The sequence below is a fragment of the Lasiosphaeria miniovina genome (assembly GCF_030549165.1).
Source record: "Lasiosphaeria miniovina strain SMH2392-1A chromosome Unknown B0T26scaffold_1, whole genome shotgun sequence".
Lineage (NCBI taxonomy): Eukaryota > Fungi > Ascomycota > Sordariomycetes > Sordariales > Lasiosphaeriaceae > Lasiosphaeria > Lasiosphaeria miniovina.
This window is the reverse complement of record NW_026848220.1, coordinates 3,644,627-3,663,648: the sequence shown is the minus strand read 5'-3', so window position 1 is coordinate 3,663,648 and position 19,022 is coordinate 3,644,627. Positions and strand designations below refer to the sequence as shown.

At 55.7% G+C, this 19,022-nt stretch overlaps 5 protein-coding genes across 5 annotated transcripts; all 5 read right to left on the bottom strand.

Annotated features, from left to right (window-relative positions):
- Positions 1–747: 747 nt before the first annotated feature.
- On the bottom strand, positions 748–2,169 carry B0T26DRAFT_670327 (uncharacterized protein; the record flags this gene model as incomplete). Its single annotated transcript, XM_060439166.1, has 2 exons — positions 748–1,629; positions 1,687–2,169. 2 exons carry the CDS (start codon positions 2,167–2,169, stop codon positions 748–750), a joined length of 1,365 nt encoding a protein of 454 aa, XP_060302866.1.
- Positions 2,170–4,276: 2,107 nt separating this feature from the next.
- On the bottom strand, positions 4,277–6,583 carry B0T26DRAFT_47045 (glycoside hydrolase family 18 protein). Its single transcript, XM_060435216.1, has 4 exons — positions 5,745–6,583; positions 5,582–5,680; positions 5,287–5,525; positions 4,277–5,197 (listed from the first exon to the last, which is right to left on the bottom strand). The coding sequence occupies exons 1-4, from the start codon at positions 6,209–6,211 to the stop codon at positions 4,398–4,400; spliced, it is 1,605 nt and encodes a 534-aa protein (XP_060302865.1). The 5' UTR covers positions 6,212–6,583; the 3' UTR covers positions 4,277–4,397.
- A 1,489-nt stretch (positions 6,584–8,072) lies between these two features.
- On the bottom strand, positions 8,073–9,608 carry B0T26DRAFT_736775 (major facilitator superfamily domain-containing protein; the record flags this gene model as incomplete). Its single annotated transcript, XM_060443364.1, has 1 exon — positions 8,073–9,608. One exon carries the CDS (start codon positions 9,606–9,608, stop codon positions 8,073–8,075), a length of 1,536 nt encoding a protein of 511 aa, XP_060302864.1.
- A 1,584-nt stretch (positions 9,609–11,192) lies between these two features.
- Positions 11,193–12,233, bottom strand: B0T26DRAFT_613226 (uncharacterized protein; the record flags this gene model as incomplete). Its single annotated transcript, XM_060435930.1, has 2 exons — positions 11,193–11,417; positions 11,487–12,233. Coding segments are annotated over 2 exons (972 nt in total), but the record flags the coding sequence as incomplete, so codon positions are not given.
- Positions 12,234–16,854: 4,621 nt separating this feature from the next.
- Positions 16,855–18,195, bottom strand: B0T26DRAFT_632754 (PITH domain-containing protein; the record flags this gene model as incomplete). The annotated part of the gene is made up of 3 exons (XM_060436474.1): positions 16,855–17,205; positions 17,281–17,846; positions 18,117–18,195. 3 exons carry the CDS (start codon positions 18,193–18,195, stop codon positions 16,855–16,857), a joined length of 996 nt encoding a protein of 331 aa, XP_060302862.1.
- Positions 18,196–19,022: the final 827 nt, after the last annotated feature.

The window sequence follows — 19,022 nt, the reverse complement described above, 5'->3', positions numbered from 1 at the left end:
AATAACTATCATGCATGTAAAGCCTCCGTCATGGACAACCACAAAGTAAGTATACATACCTAGGGAGAGGCATTTGTTGCCGTCGCCCGAAACCCTCTACGTTTCGGATCCGCGGAGCGACACAGCCCCCCGGATCTTGCGAGGCCGTCCGCACACCAAGTTTTCCACCTAATCAAACGACGCCTCTCTTTCCAATTTTTGCAAACCCTAACAAAGCCAGAGCCCGTCTGCCGTTGTAGTGTGATTCTACGGATACTCACTTGTTCTATCGTTGCCGCCCATCAAGCCACTGATCTGCTACAGCATGACTAACAAAACAACGAGGAAAAAACAGCTGACATCCATATGTTCTGTACTTTTATTTTGGTTATAGTCGATACACTAGTATATACAGTAAGAAAAAGGTTTGCATACAACGCCAGTGTGCTTCTAATATCAAGTCGGCGTAGGGGGCCCGCAACAGAAAACGCCAGCCTCTTGGTATAATTATAAGCATCCTCCCATATCCAATCGTTCTCCGACAAGATGTCCCACCCGCGAATTGCTCAGCCCGGATCATGTGTCCACAAGGCTGCCTCGCCCGGAGGCAAGTCTCGATGAACCGGGGGCGGTGTTAAAGGACCAAAATCACAAAACTGACCCTAACTTCATAATCGGGGTTTCAGACCTCGTTTTAGTGACGCCATCACGGATGGCAAGAATAGAACAGAAAGCCGGCAACCAACGCCCACGGTATTTGCTGTCTCCTCACAACAGCATCATGGCAAAGACACCGGCGGCGCCTACGACAACGGCCATCATTGAGCCCATTGTTCGTTCGGCCCCGGCGGTGGGCAAGATGGCGGTAGTAGAGTTTAGAGAATTCAGTTGCGAGGCTCCTGTTGGGACGGACACAGCTGTTATGACAGTAGAAGTCAAGCCATTTGCGATGGTTGTGACAGTCGTGAGGCTGAGAGACGAGGAGACTGCCACTGGGACCGCACCAAAAGAGTCTAGGCCGTCTGTCGGGAGAGCGGCAGGAGCCGTCGTGATGGAATCAGGCAGCCCGGTCGGGACGGCAATAGTGCCCGGAAGGGTTTGCAGCGATTCAAGCGACACAGTCGTCTCCGAGCCCAAGCCCGGCAGGGGTCTAAGAGTCCCCTCAGAGGCGCCTGATTCGGTGGCTGCCAAAGTCGCCGCTGTCTGCACTCCTCCGAGAGGGACGAGGGGAGTGAGAGGCGAGGCTGCTGCCACTGCCGACGTCTGCGCTCCTGGGAGAGGGACGAGTGCCGCCGCTGCTGCTGTTGTCTGTACTGCAGCTACGGCAACCGAGGCGGTCGCAGCAATTGGAGTGAATGAGCCAACTACACCCGCAGCAGCTCGTGTCGCCGCTGCAATTGGAGTAAGAGGCGCAGCTGCAGCCACGCTGGCCGACGTATCAGCAGCGGCAATAGGAGTAAACGACGCAACAACGGCTGCAGCCGCGGATGTTGCAGCAGCAATTGGTGTGAGAGACCCGGCCACGGCTACAGCAGACGTGGCAGCAACAATGGGCGTAAACCCAGCAACAACAGCAGATGAGCTAGCAACCACGGCGGCAGACGGCGGGCTTGCGGCGGCGGCAGGCGGTGGATTGACAACAGCAGCAGGCTGAAATGGAAGTTAGCACTATTCGGATTGCCAGCCAGACTAGGAAAAACAACATACCGCCGAAGCAAGACCCGGAAGAGGTCTCAAAGACTGCGGCGCTGCTGTGTTGAGGCCTGGTAAGGGTCTCAGGGACTGCTGTGCTGCAGCTGGGGCTGCAACTGCAGGTTTCACCACCGCTGGGCTAACAACCGTGGCAGCTGGTGCTGCTACTGCCGCTGCTGGTGGCGTTGCCGCCGCTGGTGGTGCTGCTGCTGCTGCTGGCGGCGCTGCCACTGCGTTCGCCGTGCCGGCCGAGGCAAGCCCGGGAAGTGGCCTCAGCGGGCCGGCGGCCACGTTGGTCTGCAAGCCAGGCAGAGGTCTCAGTCCCGTCGCCTGTCCTGCAGCATTTGCGTTCACCACGTTGGGGACAGTCTGCACGGCAAACGTTCCATTTTCCGCGCTGGCACCTGCACCGTTCCGGTTGTTCTGAGGGACGGCGCCGGCATCCTGAGCGGCGGCCGCCAGGAGAGCAGCAACAAAGGTACTCGTTGAAAGGCGCATCTTGACCGTCGAGAGCTGCACTGTCGAGTCTAGCTAGGCTGTGATATCGAAGGGATCGGCTGGCCAGGCCAAAGCTGGCGTGTTTGCTGAAAGGAGTGTCGAGAAACGAAACTGTGCTGACTTGCAGTTACGAAAGGAACGGCGAAGATAATACTAGAGATTACAAAAAAAAATAGAAAAAAGGAGAGAAACAGCAAGACAAAAGAGGCCTGCTCCTGGAGAGTAATAACACGGACGAGAGAGGCGGGAGGGCGTGTAGGAGAGAGGGAAGAGAAGAATCGAGAAAGAAACGGGTAAAGAGGAATGGATATGGGATCTCTCACGACATGGCCAGTCCCCACAGGAGATTTGCGACACTGTGAGTCTGAGGCATCACATCACTGCTGTACGATTCTGAGTGGGATGGGGGTATCGCCTGACACTGGCCAGCGATGCCATGTATGTACCGGTGCCTACTGCAGACGCCGGGACGAGACATGTCAGGGGGGCTTGGGCTTGGGTTTGGCTTGGTTGGGAGACAGATTTGCCGCCAGCCAAGCACTTTTGTCGGGCCCGTCTTGGTGATGGGCAGTAGAGCGCTCGGCACATAGTGTGTGGGCGACATGAGGATGATCGACGCGGTGGTGCGAGCACGCATCAACACCCTGAAGCAGTCGCATTCATCCGTCCATGTTCCGGCTTGGGAGAAGCGGGAGCGCAGGTCCAAGCTGAGGCTCTGACACGAGAGCCCTGCAGCGATGAAACCCACCCGTCCACAGCGCGGGTGTTAGTGACGGCCGCCTAGCTGCGCTGTGTTGCCTAACCGAACGGCGAATGCTATGCGCGATCCGGGAGAATCCCATCTGGGAAGCAAGTGTCTTGGCACGCCTATCGAAACAGCATCTTGTTCTCGTTCAAAAGTCTACAGTTCGCCTACGCCTACCTCGCGGTAGGCAAATTCAAGATTGAGGAAAGATGGGAATTGGAGAACTGAAGGTGGTGATTTGGGGTCGCAGTGCAGCCACAGGACACAGACCACATTGGTGCCCCCTGGCTGCGCTAAGTCTTTCCTCGACGTCTATTCCTAAAAGCTAGACGTTCCGCTCTCTCCTCAATCAATGACTATCTTTGAGCCTTTGGTATTGAGGAAAGGACGATGTGAAACTGCCCTCTAGCGGAAATTTTGCTGTTGTTATGGCAATTTTAGAATGCACGCCATTTCGGACGTTAGCGGCAAGGGTGATTGAGGGTGTGTACAGGGCTTACTGCACTTGAACCTCATTGTTCAAAATCGGCTTCGAATTGAGAATTATCTCCGATATTAGCGATCCCTACTTCAACGCAAGATGATACCCAGCCGAGAAAAAGACAAGAAAAGAAGCCGGGGCTGAGTTTTTAAGAGCTGCATCCATGAGTGCCAAGTCTTGTCTTAGACAACATACGGCGGCAACCAACCTCACGGGCCCCTCATTCCATCCTTCCTTCCAGAGCATGAACAAATCTAGATTATTAAACATTCTGTAGTAGTATTCACTTTCAAGCATTTCGATTTCGTCTCTTTTTTCAACAAATGGCAACAAAAAAAACGATCGCGGATATCAACTGTCGTATATACCTATATGAGATAAGAAAACCAAAAGAGTCCATCCTCCTGAAAAGCAAGAGCCCGTTACAAACATGCAGATGCCGAGAACGTAGGAAATAAAACCCAAAACCCACAGGGCGGGCGAGTAGCTAGCCCTTTCCCTCTGAGTCTTGCAGATGCGGGGCGTGGAAAACGAAAAGAGATCATGCTGGGAGAACGGGGTGCACCTAGTGACACGGAGTAGTAACGCTTGCTGAAATCGTATAAACTCCCCCCTCTCGGATTGTTCTTTCGTTGCAATCTTCTTTTCGCGATGCAGGTAGAGTCGATCGATCGACCGCAACCAGCTTCGTCGTAAAAGCTCCTGGAAGCAAAAAGGTAGTAAGCACCATCTTCGTTTCGTTCCCCGCCTCGCAATACATGTAGGTTTATCAATCAAAATGTTTAAAAGAGAAGAATAAGAGAGAGAAACAAGAAACCTGCAAATGCAATAATAGCAAAAAAACAAAAAGCCATCGTCCCTCGTCAGAGGAAAAATATGTACGAAGAAAAAAGGCCCCCCTGAGCACAGCCCTGGGTTTGTGGGTGAATGTAAAAAAGCAGAAACAAACCAAACTACGCCGTCTCCCATCTTCAGGAACTATGCATAGTCGCCCACAGTGGCTCAAGCGCCCGGCATGCCGGCGCGGATGTTGTCGTACTGGCTGGCCGGGTAGACGAGCAAGTTCGGCGAGGGGTCAAGGGCGGCCATCTGCTGGGCGAGGGTGGCGACGAGGCTGCTAGCGCCCGACTTGTCGCCGCTGGCCTCCCAGAAGACGGCGCCGCCGAGGCCGCGCTTGACGAGGTATTGGGCTTTCGTCACGGCGCTGGTGACCGTGTCGTACGTGATGAGCTCCTTGTTGCCCTGGTCGTAGCTGTAGCTGGCCTTGGCTACGTCGTCGAACATCTCTTGCGCGCCTGCGCGCGGTAGGTCGCGGTACAGCCAGACGCCCGACTGGATCGAACCCGCGCCGATGCCGTTGTACGGCTGGCCGAGCCCGGGCGTCGCCTCGAACGATCGCCCATACAGCGGGAGTCCCATCACAATCTTATTCGCCGGGATGCCGCGCACTAGGTAGTCGCGGACCGCCTGTTCCGTGCTGAACTTTGTGCTCTGCGGGTTGTTGCCATTGGCGAAGATGTTGGACTGGTGGCCCGACGTCAAATCCCACGAGCCCGCGTAGTCGTACGCCATCAGATGCCACGCGTCTATCCACGGGTCCATGCCCGGCAGGTCCATGATGTTATAGTGCTGCGCCCCTGCGGGCGCCGCGATGGTGATCAGGAAGTGATAGCCCGGAGCGTGTTGCGCCGCGTAGCCGTCGAGCGCTTGTCGGCACGTCTGAAGGAGCAAGACAAAGTTCTGTGCCTCGGCCGCATTTGCCGGGTACTCCCAGTCAATATCCATGCCGTCGAGCCCCCAGTCTAGACTCAGTGTCAGCAATTATAGCTTCAAGACTGCACTTTCCCACCATAGAGGGAAAATGGGAATCTTGGCAACGGGTTGGGCTGACCTTGAATCAACTTGACTGTCGACGAGCAGAAACGCTGCCGCCCGGACTCGGTGGCCGCAACCGGAGGAAACTTGGGCGAGTACGTCCACCCGCCAATGGAGAGCAGGACCTTCATGTTCCGGTTCTTCTTCTTAAGGATATATAGCTGCTTGACGCACCCGTACGCGTTGTTGCCCTGGTCGTTCCACGAGTCGGTGGGGTAGTGCTTCTGCAGATCTGCATACGAGTCCGAGGTTTTCCTGGCCGGTTGTTAGTCTAGAACATGCCATCAATCGATCCGCTTATCCAGACTTACACCTCGCCATCTGAGGCAATGTCTGCAAAAGCATATAGAACGTGGGTGATCTGCGAAGCGGGAAGCTGCTGGGGCTGATAATTCGCGCCGTAAATACCCCTGATTTGCAGAAGTCAGTATTTGAGGAACTAGAGGAGTCCAACAGATCTGCAGGAAAGCGCACCAGTTGGTGAAATAGAGTGCATTGCGATAGGATGACGGTGGTGCAGCATCAGCTGTAGCATTAAAAGCCGCTTCAGCGGGAGCCGCAGACTGTGGAGAGAGCGAGGGCTGAGCCTTTCCGGCGGCATCTGGCTGGTTGGAAGGAGCGTTCGCGACAGGGGCGGGGGCTTGGCTTGGATGAGAGGCCTGGCTGGCCATCGAGAAGGCGCCTAGGGACGCGGCCGGATAGTGCTGCTCGCTGGCCGCCGTCGGAGGAGCCGCCGGACTCCCTGTTTTCTCCTGGAAGCCAGAGCCGGCCGGGCCCGGAGCCTGCGTTGCCCAGATGGTCTTGGTAGCCGTTACCGTGACGGCCGCCGCGCATTGGATTTCCACGTCATCTTCGGGGCTGAGCTTGATGAGCTTCGGAGCGGCCGACACGGACGCCCCCAGCAGTAAAGGACAGACGAGAAGGAATATAGACGACAGCATCGTGGCTTGTACGACGGAGCTAGTTAGAGTTAGGGGCGTGGTAAGGACCGAACCTGGAGTAGAAGGACACGAAGGAGCAAGCGTCTAGCTAGAAGGACTTATAGGAGCTCTCTCTCTCGTCACGACTTGCCCCGCTAAGACGCCAGCGTAAAGAATGTGAATAGAGGCTCTTTTTTTGGCGGCGGGCCCAGCTCACCGACCTCAGACACTATCGCAGAGCTCTTGGAATGAGAGGCTGACTTGACGCCACGGGTAGCATGGCAAGTAGGGGCGGGCCCCTCTAAAATACCGAGACAGGCGGGTGCCATGGTTTCTTCCAGACTTGTTCAGGCGTTGGAGAGGCAGAGGAATGGAGTCAATATCGCGAAAGCCCCAGCCATCTTTAGCCTGAGCGGCGCAAGGCACTGGCCTCGGCCCGGAGCAGCGAAGCAGAGAAGAGGGCACGATCGTTAGGTAGAGAGAAGCGCGTGGAGTAAGGGAGGATCTCGACGATCTGTCCTTGCAAGACCGAGAAAGCGCTCGCGAAGGACACGGAATACCGAGGGGTGTAGACGGGGGAGCCGTATAGCAGCCTCGTGATATAGACGGGAGAGGCACGGGAGAAGAGCGCGGGTGAAGTCGATTACACTCAAGCTAGCATCCGGATATGCGAGCAACAATATCAGCATGCAAGGACAAACGATTCCGCCTTGTGCCTGCATCTCCGCGATAAAGTCGGCATTTATTCTGCGCCCACAAGTTAGGTCAGGTTAGAGCAGGCCAGGGCAGCGAGACTCGTAAACTCGGGTCAGGAAGCCGCCCCCTTTCCCCCGAGATGATTGCATCCAGGCCCCGGGGCAGGTCAGGGCAGGGATGCGGACATGGAATCCGGTTTAGAAGACCCGAGAAACCCCAAATCAATGCCGCCCTGAGCTGACTGACTCTAGAGAACGCGAGGTAGGTAGAGAAGAAGCCGATGCCCTGTTTCTGATCGCCATCGTGGTGTTCGGCAGATTTGCATACGAGTGTCATGCGCCAAGGCGTGGAACCCAGGAGCCTGGCGGGAATGCTGAGGTGGAATTTGAGCGACGGATCAACGGCCATTGCCATAAGTTGCCCGCGTTCCAAGCTGAGGCGCGCCCTGTCCACGAATGACTTGAGCGCCAGTCCAGGCTGTCGGGAGCAAGTTACAGTGGTTGCATATGTTAGCGCGTCCGCTAAGGCCCGTTGACTGCAATGGAACGCTGCCAAGTATGTACTGGCCACCTCATATACCATAGCCAAGGTACTCCGTGCTCAAGCACGCACCACCTTAGTCTCTTGAACAACCCTAATTGTCCCATACCAACAGGTAGAAGAAAATCGACTTGCTCCAAATATCTGTATTATTCAAGTAAAAAAAGTGCGTAGGTATTCATAGTGAAAAAAATTGACAAAAATAAAGATTTACGTTAGGCGCGTACCTAATCAACTCGTCCCCCTTCTATTATTGTAAGGCCCCTTTCTTGTAAACGCACCACATACTTTCATATCCCGAACAACAAACAAGTCGTGGGTTTCCTTGTTGGGGTGTACGTAGGTATAACCAACATAATAATAGTCTATGGTGGTTTGGCTTGGCCAACAATGTATAAAGTTGGCGCTCTTAAGAACATGTTGCCTCCCGGTAGGCGACCAACCCAGGAGATTCGTGCGTCCAAAAATTGTCGGACATGACTTTCTGTTTTGGCTGCTCTCCCAGATCTCACGGCTAGATGTTTTTGAATATCCAGAGAGGGAGAGGACATAGTGACAACCGCGCCGTTTCTAGCACATCGTATTCCGAGTCGGATCCCACATCGCAGGCCGCGCAACCGCAGCCTGCCAAACCCCCAAATTGTCATCAGCCCACCCTCTGCCTCTCCCTCTGCTTCTTCAGCTCGTTGTAGTCAGGCAGATACCAGCATACGACGGCGAAGAGCACAGCCATGAGGGTCATGAGCACCCAGATGGCATAGCCCCATAGCCACTGGGTACGGGCACCGATGGCGAAGAGGGTGGTGAAGAGGGCCGGGCAAAAAGCGCGCACGCCGCTGACCACGGACAGGGCGAGGGCGTTGAGCGTGCCGAGGACGACGGGGCTGGGTGACACGTCGTTGAGGGCTAGCTGCACCCCCGTAAAAGCCATACTTACCCCAGCACCAATTATCAAGACTAAAGGGGCGACGGCCCAGAATGTGGCGGTGCCCGCAGGGTTTGCGCTGCGCAGGAGCATGCTGCAGAAGGGCATGGCGGCGAACTCGACGGGCCAGGCGATGGCGCACGCTAGTATCACGCGGTTGGTTCCGAAGCGGTGCTGCAGCGGTGGAAAGATGAGCACCAGCCATATGGCCTGGGCTAGGCCCGTGAGTGCCAGGAAGAGGGAGATCTGCAGGTACGAGAAGCCGAAGCCGCCGAGGTTTGTAGGCGTGAACCAGAACAAGGGCACGACAGCCGTGTACGAGAATCCGAGAAGCATGACATGACCATAGGCGAAGATCACAATGGGCACGCCGGGCGACTTGAGCACCTCCCATGTCGAGAGCCTGGGGGGTTTGACAATGGCGGATTCGCCGGCGCCGGCGCTTCCCGGAAGGGGGTCCCTAACCAGGGTCTCGTCGACGAAGAGGACCGTGACGACGACGGCGCTCAGACCGAGGACGGCGACCACTAGGGTCGGGAGAACATAAGGGTAGTCGACCAAAAACTGGACGTTTACAAAGAGGGAGGGATACTGCTCGACGGGATTGGCGAGCAGGCCGCCGATTAGGGGCCCGACGAGGATGCCCAAGTTGCCGGCGAAGGCGAACCAGCTGAAGGCGCGGGCCTGGGTCTTGGAGGTGCTGTGCTCGGAGATCATGGCGCGGATGGTGACAATGGTGCCGGCGAAGACGCCGGCCAGGCAGCGGAACAGAATCATCTGCCAGATGGTCTTGGCCAGGCCGAACAGGGCCGTGGCAAAGGTGACGCCGACGAGGGAGGAGACGAGGACGGGCTTGCGGCCAAAGCGATCTGCGGCCTTACCCCACCAAATCATGACGACCATCTGGGTCAAGGAGAACAGCGACTCGATGAGGCCGCTGTAGAAGCCGACGTCGGCGTAGGCTAGGTTTCCGTTCTCCTTGCACATCTGGGGCATATAGGGGAAGATGCAGAAGAAGGCCACGGGCTCAACCCAGCGTGCGTAGCACAGCACGATGATCTGCCGTACCGGCAGCGGCTTGTCGTCGTCGCCGTCGCCGGTATGGCTGCCGTGGCTGTTGCCGGGCTGCTGCTCGTTGAGCGTGACCTCGGAGATACCGGGATCCGTGATGGACAAGTCATGGTCATCTCCCGCGGCCAGGAGCGGGGTGGTCTCGTACGCATGACCGCCATCGGCCGGCTGGGTTGACCGTGTCATTCTGGTGCAGGGTCTGGCTTTGTTGATGGTGTTCCCTTGAATACTATCGTGGTTGCGAAGTTGGTTGACTTGCTGACATTTGGTTTTGTTTCCCCCCCCCCATCGACAGTCAGTGACCACTCGTTAGGTGTTTGATATAGGAACTGAAGATGCAACCGAGTCTTGATGCCCAGTAAAAGGCGGCTAGACGGTGAATTGATTAATTCGTCATTCTACTCCATATATCGATGCGATTTCAATGGGGTTGGTTGCAAGACTATCCCCGAGGTGGGAATTCAGAAAAGCTCAGGGAAAGAGAGGGAGGGAAAAAAGAAGAGTCTTCGGGGCGCCTTTTGTCTTGTTTCTCTATCCGTGCTCTCGTTACATAGAAGAAGACTGCCGATCACCAAGCGACCTTCAAGGATGGCGAGAAAGCGAGAAAGCACGCTTCAGAGGCAGTAGAGTTGCATCTCGTTCCTTCCCAGTCCAAATAAGGCAGGCCCTAAATTTATTTCACCAACTTCTTGACCCTGGTCGCGTCTTTGTTAGGGAGTCGCCAGTCACAGCAGCATCGTTTTCTTCACCAGATTGCCCTCTTGGGTCGGAAACCCAAGTCGCACGGCGCCACTGATTGGCCGGATCGCGACCAAGATCTCATTCTCAACTTCACAGCGACATCATACTCCGTCCTCCTCCGTAGATCGGGACGGAATGCTGAATCCCGGCCGATACCTACTGTCAGCATTAGCGGCAGCCGCTGGTCAGTGTTGTGCGGCGTTAGCCGGAGTTTAGACTGGGGGGATAACGCGGCTGCCAAGGTTTCCCAAACCAAAAGTTTGCCTCCCACCCCCCCCTAAAAGGCTCAAACATCGTCGAGTTCCGCTTAGAGTGCTAGCGATGCAGTCTCACAGCTTATCACATTCCTACATGGAAGGGCTTTCTGTGTAAGCTAAGCTTGGGCTACGGGGCGTTTTATCTGAATCCCACATGTATTACCTCATCCGGACCGTTTTTCATGGACAAGCCGGTGTTGTTCGCTTTTTATTTCCGACATTTCCATGTGCGTGGTTGTGGGGATGTATGAAGTAGATCTTGACCAACCTACTAGGAGCAAAGCAGGCGCATAAGGACACCAGAGAAGCGACAGCAAATGTTTTGAAACCTTCAAATATATATATATAAAAATGATATTCGGTCGCCCGTCTACTACCACACTAGAACTCCATGAACTCAAAGCCAAAGACCAAAATGGGTTAGATATATAACTCGCTGGTAAAAAAAAAAAAGAAAGTAAAGCAAAACACGTAAAAGTCGTAAAATCAGAACACAAACGTCCAATCATCAGACATAGCCGCCCCTTGTGTATCGCCAAAGGAGACTCGCTCCCTTCAACGCAGGGACTGGCATCTTCTTTTGTTGCGACGACCCTCTCGGGGCCTCTCGGGCTCCTCCGCCTGCTCCTCCTCCTCCCGTCCCAACGTCGCGGTAGCCGTAGTAGTCCCCGGGGCAGGCGCTGCTTGCGTCCCAGCCTTTCTGGCCGCCGCCACGCGGGCCCGCGGGCTCTGCTTCTTCGCCACCCCCCACGTTCATCTCCAGCGACATGTTGATGGCGCGCTGGAAGCGTTTGCGGAACCTGCGCCAGTCGTCGTTGGTGGGCCACGGGTCGCACCACTCGCTCTCCTCTTCCGGGACGTCGTTCAGGTCCCAGTCGTCCTTGTCCTCGTCAATGTCTAGCGGGTAGTACAGCAGCTCGTTGAGGTGCGGGCGCCGCGGCGTGTGGTTGATGTTGGCCTCGATGTCGAACTTGAACCGGTACGCCTGGTGCACAAGCTGCGGCCGCGGCGCCGGCGGAGAAATCGATGGCGCTCCCCCGCCAGACAGGGTACTGCTGCCGTTAACCGTCGGAGGGAACCCAGTCGGTCGAAGCGGGGGCGCCAGAGATGACAGAGGTGATAATATCGCCCTCGCCTGCAAGCCGCCGTTGCCGCTACCCGGGTAAGAAACTCCTAGACTAGTGCCGTGCTGAGGGCCGAGGCTCGGCGGCACGGAGACCGAGATGGAAGGCGGCAGGGGGTTCCTCGGGATGGGGGTCATTGTGCCGGGAAAGCGGAAGTCGAACTCGAACTGAAACTCTTGGTGCACAATAAAGACGAGCATCTTCAGCTTGGGAAATTTGGCCAGGCTGGACAGCAGCTTTGCCATGTTCGTCTTGGAAACCTTCCAGCTCAGCACGGGGTGGCAGATGCCCGTGTAGATTCCGTACGACGTGCCGAGCGCGAGACGGTTAATGTTGTCCCGCATCAGGGGTATCTGGCTCATGAAGTGGAGGGTGCGGTGAAGGCGCTTGACGAGAAGGTAGGGCTCGAGCAGCAGGATGTCCCGGGACAGATCGACATATTTAGTCGTTGCGCCCAATGTCAACGGCTTGTAGTTGTGGAGGACAAAGTACCGGCTCTCGCGGCACACAGCCGCCAGCGCCGGCGGAGGCTCCGGGTGTACATTGGCAAACATCAGACCCTGCTGAGCCGGCGTCTTTTGCTTCGCATTGGGGGCATCGAGGACCTCGTATACGCGCGCTTCCGGCAGCGAGTATTCCCAGATCATGTTCCGGATCTCAGCCGGAAGCCGCTGGAAGTTGCTGAACCGGTCCGGCGTTGCTGCCGCGGGGCAGCACCGGTGGAAGTGGTGGTCATAATGCATTGCGGTTGTGCTTTGAGACGATGTCTTGACCGATTTCGAGCTTCCTGTTCCAGTGAGGTTCGTAGACGAGAGATATAACAACTCGGACGCCGTTGCGGCGGTGGCCGGTCTCGCCACACTGACCGGCTTCTCTCCTCGTGTAATTGCGTTGAGCTGCATGGGATATACCCGGTCCAGCCTCTCGGTGCCGAGAGCCACGTCAAAGGACCTCCACACCGATAATTTGAGCCGCCCTCTTGACGACTAGCCACTGGAAATAGTTGGGCGTGGTATAAGACGGCGAGCAGCCGGGTTGAATAACGCCCAACCTATTATTACAAGTCGTTTGCTGGGTTGAACACGTCTCCTGGGTGTTGGTTGGCCTCTTGTTGGGGCGCAAGTATGGTGAAAAGGAGGCTAAGAGGCAGTGTCCTGCAGACGGGTTGGTTTAAGAGCCGGAGGTTGGGATAATAAGTCGGCCGCGCACCAGTTCGGGTTGGCAGGCGGCGTTGGGATTATAAGAGGCTGAGCACAATAATATAGGTGAAGAAATTACAAGTCGCAGCACGGGGGTCCAATATCACGTCATCTGCTCTCGCAGGTAGGTCAAGTGGACAGGAAGGAAGAGGAAGTTGGAAAGAAAATCGAAAGTGCGAGAGGTCAGGGCAGGATCAAGGTTTTGGGGCTGTCTGTGGCTTCAGCTCCCGCTCCCATGACTTAACGAGGCACGCGGGAGGGCGAACCAGAGCTTAAGCTTGGGCTAATCAAGAGAAGCTAAGCTTAGCAAAGAGCACAAGCACCAAACAAGGAGCATGTCGGGAACCGTCGGAAACGAGTTTAGGGGGGTGTGAGAGACCAAAACTCTAAAACCTGCCATGCGTGCTACTACTGCTTGACATGGGAGGCGTATCCTTGACAGGAGGAGCAGAGAGATGAGATGAAAAAGGCCAAACCTTCCGCAAGAGGCAATCTCTCGCACAGGACTGGTCGGCACAGCAGCAGGGTCAGAGCGGGAAGTAGGGAAATAGGAGACGCGGTTCATCCAGCAACGGCCAATTGTTGGACAATGGCGGGCTTGGTCATGTTCATGTCAGAACGCTTCGTCACTCGGGCATGGCCGGCAGCCGTGGACGCAGGAGTGGCTTGAAGAGGCAGCTACTGGCTAGCAGGCCGGGAAGCCAAACCAACGTCAAGGCCGTTCAGTCAGTGTCAGTGTCAGTGTCATGGAGTGTCAGTCGGCTAGTCAGTCAGCGAATTTGCGAGGGCCAGGACCGCCGTCAGCTGCGGCCCCGATTTCTTGGGAGCGGGATGAGTGGGACCGGGGGTCCTTCGGCAGCGTAGCAGCGGAAGCGTCAGTCAGGGAGACGACCGTGAAGCGTGAAGCGTGCACCACTGGCGGCAGGGCAGGGCAGGGGACATGGCAGTGAGGTCAGCGGAAGGGAGTGGTGGGCTACGCAGTACAGGCGGATGGTACGTGGCCAGGGAAGGGAAGGGGATGAGCTATTCTTAGCATATAGAGCCCACGCTTTATTCCTGCAGTCTTCCAATTCATTAGTTTCCAGGCTTACCGATCTTGGGAACCCACGGTAACGTGCCGTCGAAACAGAGTTGCAGTTGTTGTGCGCCGGCTTTGGTGATCGAGGGGAGCCCATGGGGGACGGGCATGGCATGGGGCAAAGCATGGGACAGGCATGGACTAGCGGTAGGGGGCTGGCCCGGATGGGTCATGGCCGATTGACGAGCTAGCGGGAGCGCGGGGAGAGCCTGTTTTGGGGTTGGGAGCTGCTTGAGCCGAGCACGAGATGCACGGAAGTCAGCCCCGCGGGCGGCGTCATTGTGGTTGTCTTCCATTTGTGGGTGGTGATGGCGGCGGCGGTAATGGGTGTGGTGTCTAGGGGTATGGTATTGACTACGCATGCACATCCGTAGGGGGGAAGGTACTCTATGGATACCTGCCCGAGGTCTATCTGTACAAGTCAAGCTAGTTTAAGCAGTGTAGGTGCAAGTACCTTGAATAGGGGGGGCAGAAGTTAAGTTGGTACAGACATGGTCCTGCAAGACCCAACCGGAAGAATAATGGAAGAGGTGAGAGGCTGGGCTGGGCTGGAACTGAACAAAGAGTGTGGGTGTGTATCCGTATCTGCATGTGCGTGTTTTCAATGCGTGCAGGCGATCTGTTCCATGGTCCAGAGGGTGTGGAGGCGAGGCGAGGCGAGGCTAGGCGGGCAGGGCAGGGCGAGATAGACCTGGGGAAACTCTGAGAGAAGCACGTCTGCAAAGCCAAGACCTAGCTTGAGCTGGTATTCACCCACTGCTGATCCAGTAATCAGAACCGTTTTCTCCTCGGTCGAGAGTCTATCTGGTCGAGGACGCTTGGACGCGACAGAAACGTGGGATAATGGAGACTGTTCCCCGTGCACGTAGGAGATCGCACACTGCCACTACCTCAATATAGATACAAGGTAGTACAGAACTACGGCGCGAGGGGAATTGTGAGACTCTACAAACCCCAGAAGCTGCAACACGCACGCGGCGCCGGGGGTCAGCGGGCAGCGGGCAAACCCTCGTTTTCCGCAGAGACGAAACCAAACAGCGGTGGATCGCTCTGATCGTTATTTTTGTTTTGATCGTTTCGGCTTGCGAGCCGACGACGACACGAAGACATGAACGACACCAACGACTAGCGGACAGACCGCCGATGATGCGAGGCGATGCGATGCTGAACGGCGCGAGACGCAACCCAAGTGTTTCCTCTCCTGTCCTGGACGAAACCCTGTTTATTAACTAGGCACGCTCTGGCTCCCCCGCCAAGGGCTCAACAACGCGGGAGAGCGCCCAGAGCGTCCGGGCGGTTGGCCTCTTCTCGGCAGAGGCAGTGGCTTAGCTCTCGCCCAAGACAGACTGAGAGAGGTTCCGTATCGAATGAATAAAGTACTCGCACAAAAGCCACTGCAGCGAGCAAGCAGCACCTCAGTCGACGTGGCTTGGGGATTTGTGCCCCAAAAGGGGGCGTAGGGGCGGCCTACCAGCCCTGCTCAAGCGAGGGTTGCGTGACATATATTGAAATGGGCTCCTTTTTAATCAATCTGGTCGCGCGCCGCATCCGTTTCTGCGTCTCTGTGTGGCCGGCGTGATCAAATACATGCGCCGCCAGGAAGAAGTCCGCGAATCGAATGCGGAAGGCACTCCGATGGAGGGGGTCCCATCCAAGACGGAGACTCCAGAGACTAGACACCAGGAGACACTAAAGCTCCGGTAAAAGAGAAAGAGTGGGGGAGGCTGGAAATCCCGTCGTGAATAACACGGAACTTGCCCTGCCTGACAAACCCGCAACAAGCCCCCGTAACATGCAAGAGAGAGCAAATAAGCTAGCTAGCCAGCGGCCGAGGTAATTCCACCAGGTGGGCAAGGTTGGATTCTACTGACAATAGAAGACGAAAAATGGCGGGGCCGGCGCAGCGCAATTCTTCCGGAATGCTAGCTTGGCCGCTAGAGCTTCGGAAGCGGTTTGATTGGAGAATCCACAAGCACTGGAGAAAATGCAGCGAGACGAAAGAAAGAAAAGAGAAAATTTTCCATGACTAAGCCAGCCCCACCCATTTTCCATTCCCATATCAAGGCGCCCAAAATTTTGCTCTCGCTTTTTTTCTTCTCTTTTTTTTTCCTCGTGCGGCTGCCATGACTCTAAAAACATTACCCGTGTTGCTTGGGTTCTTATCTCTCCCTTCGGGGGGGATCTCCATGAACTTTTTTGCGTCAGTCGTGGCCCAGAGGAATCAATTGCAGGCCGGCCTCCATTTCTACCAGTCAGTCCACCGAGAATCAACCCTACAGGGCTCGGTGGTGGTTGGAGGCTGGACATAACCCCCCATATCATACCCATAATTATCATATCCCTTCGGTTACTATTGTTGGCTCGTCGTTTTCATGCCAACGTGTGTTACGGCTAAAGTTGATGAGCTGGGGTTTGAGGCTCTTTAGACCCTTTCGAGGTTACCGGGGATCGACTGAGTGGGCATAGGTTGGTGATGATGTGGTTATTCTCGACGGGAGTGTTTTACCTGGCGTCGCTGCCGCATAACGTTCAAACAATCTCGCCTATCAATGCCAGCCTCCACTTCTTCGCCAAACCAGGAAGATAGACAGCTTTTCGTTTCGTGTCAGGATTAAATGTCCGGGGGCGTTTAATCTCCGCGAATTCCCGCGGGAGAGGTTGGAACACGACCTCCTTTTTCATGGGAGGCGGCGTACAATCTACCTGGATCTCAATACCCGACAACGCACGTTGGATATTAGGGGGGCTCGTAATCAAGTCTGATGCGCAACCATTCAGCCCTCACCTCCCAAAATAGGTGAAAGAATGTTTCCAGTCCAATGACTGCCTATGATTGGAAGCCCGACTGTCAGCTGGCATTGTTAATCAAGCCTCGCACACCACACGCGTCCTTCCAGCCTCGCCCACGCCCGTCTAGGACCCTAATAACCCGTTTCATCTATCCCTCAATGCTTGCTAGATGACCACAGTGTTCGCCGCCCTCGCCTCCTATCATGAGCCCTGTCGCAGAGGCGTAGGTAACTTGGTAGCTCCCTACTCACCAGGCTCATCCCCAATCTTCTCCAATTTACCCATTTCTCGCTTCTCGCCAGCCTCTCCGATTAGTCGAACCCGGTCCAGCCTCACCTTTTCACTGCCATTTTCAGCATCCACCACAAACAGCACCAAGCTGGTGATGTTCTGGAACTTGACGTATCGCAGGCCAACGTTTGCAGTGCCTTCGGCGTTCCAGTCCTTCTCCGATAGCTCAATAACCTGGGTAGCGGACATGTCTTCGGCCTCATCAAACCCGAGATTGTGGGGCTTGTTGCTGAATAGCTTGATTGTTCGCGGCCTAGTGGGCGCATCTTCATCGTCGTTGTCGCTGGGCGGTATAGATGTGATCTAGACACCATGTGTTAGGGGGCGTATACTGTATTCGAGATGCTCTCTCCATTATAGATGATATGAGACCCGTACCTGGAGAGTGTGTAGCTTCACCATGGACTGGAACGGCAGAAAGAGCATCAACTGCTCGTCCGTGTCGCTTTCAACCCAATCCTTGGACGTGCCCTTGCCGCCGATAAGCGCGCTGGGCTTTGTGCCGTCGAACAGCACCCGCACGCCGCCCGTCGTTGTGTCCACGTTGAGGAGCTCGCATCTCTGTAGCTCGATCTGGTCCGTGATGTCGCCGTAGCCGCGGGGAAGGTCTGCGCCTCGCCATTTACCACCGCCGTCAACGCCGCTGCCGCTGCCGCTGCCGCTCGCCTCGGCGTCGGTGCCCATGTTTTCAATCTCATCGCTCAGCTTCTTGACGATGGCCTGGAGATTGAGGGGGTTCGCCCCCTGGACCTTGTCAACCGTCTTGCCATTGCGGAAGACGATGAAGGTCGGGAGACTTGTGATGGCATAAGCTTGGGCAACTTCCTTCTGTGCCTCCGTGTCGACCTTGACAAACGTCACAAGGTCCGGGCGCGAGAGGGCGGCCGAGAGTTGTTCGTAAATGGGAGCGACCTGGTGGCAAGGCCCGCACCAGTCGGCGTAGACTACGTTGGTGAAGGAAAATTAGTAAGCACCACAAAGACACACGGAACGCAAGAGGTCATCGGCAAACGGCAGCAACGGCGGCACGGGCTGAGAATGAAGCAGCCAAGGCCTCGCCCGGCATAGACGGTGGCCGGCGTGAGCAGGCGTAAAAGAAACCTAGGACAAGCGGCCGGTGCTCCCTGTGCTAGGAGACCGACCGCAACTTCTTGCATCATGGTGGGGTAATGACAGCGACGGAGAACCTTTGGGGGGCGCGCAGAAGCACTTACAGTCTGCCACTACAATCTTGGAAGACTGCAGGAGCTCACTGAACTGGGCAGGTGACGATATATGGACTGTTTTCGACATCGTGACGGGTCCGGGTGGGTCGAGTCTGTGGTGGTGGTTCCAAATAGGTGAACGAGAAAGAGCCTAGGCACGCACCGCGATGACAACAGGCTTAAAGCGTCGCGCTGGGCGAGCCTCAACGCACCCCAACCCTAACCCTTGTAGCGGCCACCTAGCGTGGGTCCTTGCCATTTCAGGAATTCGGACTGAAAGAACTTTAGCGTCTTGGAAACCCCAGGGTTAGGTATCTTACCTTCCCCTTAGAACTCTAACCCATAGGTACCTTACCTTTTGTTTACCGTTTTTGGTCTACCCACGGGAGCCGTGGCCTAGGCTATCTCGAAATATGTATGTTATGGAAGAGGGGGACGGCAGTTGTTTGGAGAGTGGTCATAAGCGAATTCCGTGCGGCCAGACATTTGATGCGCTTTATATGCCCTGCGCCAAAATTTTGATCTCATACGGTGGTAGTAAAGACTCGTACGTCGGCCGGTATGACTCTATCTTGCTGTTCAATTGTGGAAGATTTGGGCTTGACTCTACTTAGGCTCAGTGTCTTCCTTCCTCGGCCCAGGTCTGCACACGCGAGATTCCATGAGCTACATCCTAAGATAAAGAAGCAAGCACATCTTATAGAGGCCAATTCCGCATCCAGTGACACTATTTCCATGAGAGATGGTTGTTTTAGCATTACCAGCCACTCTCTAGAGTTGCCTAGTTGACGAGTTGCCCTGGTCCTTCAAGTCTGACTGGCTTTGCCGAACTGCGCAACATTTTACCGACTCGGAAATTCTGGAAACTCGGAAGGGGCCTCTATCGCCAAACGAACCACCCTCTCCATTAGCGTC

Bases quoted from the DNA above. Each gene is read 5' to 3' on its own strand.
- B0T26DRAFT_47045 (XM_060435216.1), bottom strand. From the start codon at position 6,211: ATGCTGTCGTCTATATTCCTTCTCGTCTGTCCTTTACTGCTGGGGGCG. The intron at 5,681-5,744 runs GTGCGCTTTCCT...TCTGCAAATCAG, and splicing joins GCACTCTATTTCACCAACTG to GGGTATTTACGGCGCGAATT. The intron at 5,526-5,581 runs GTAAGTCTGGAT...ACAACCGGCCAG, and splicing joins ATTGCCTCAGATGGCGAGGT to GAAAACCTCGGACTCGTATG.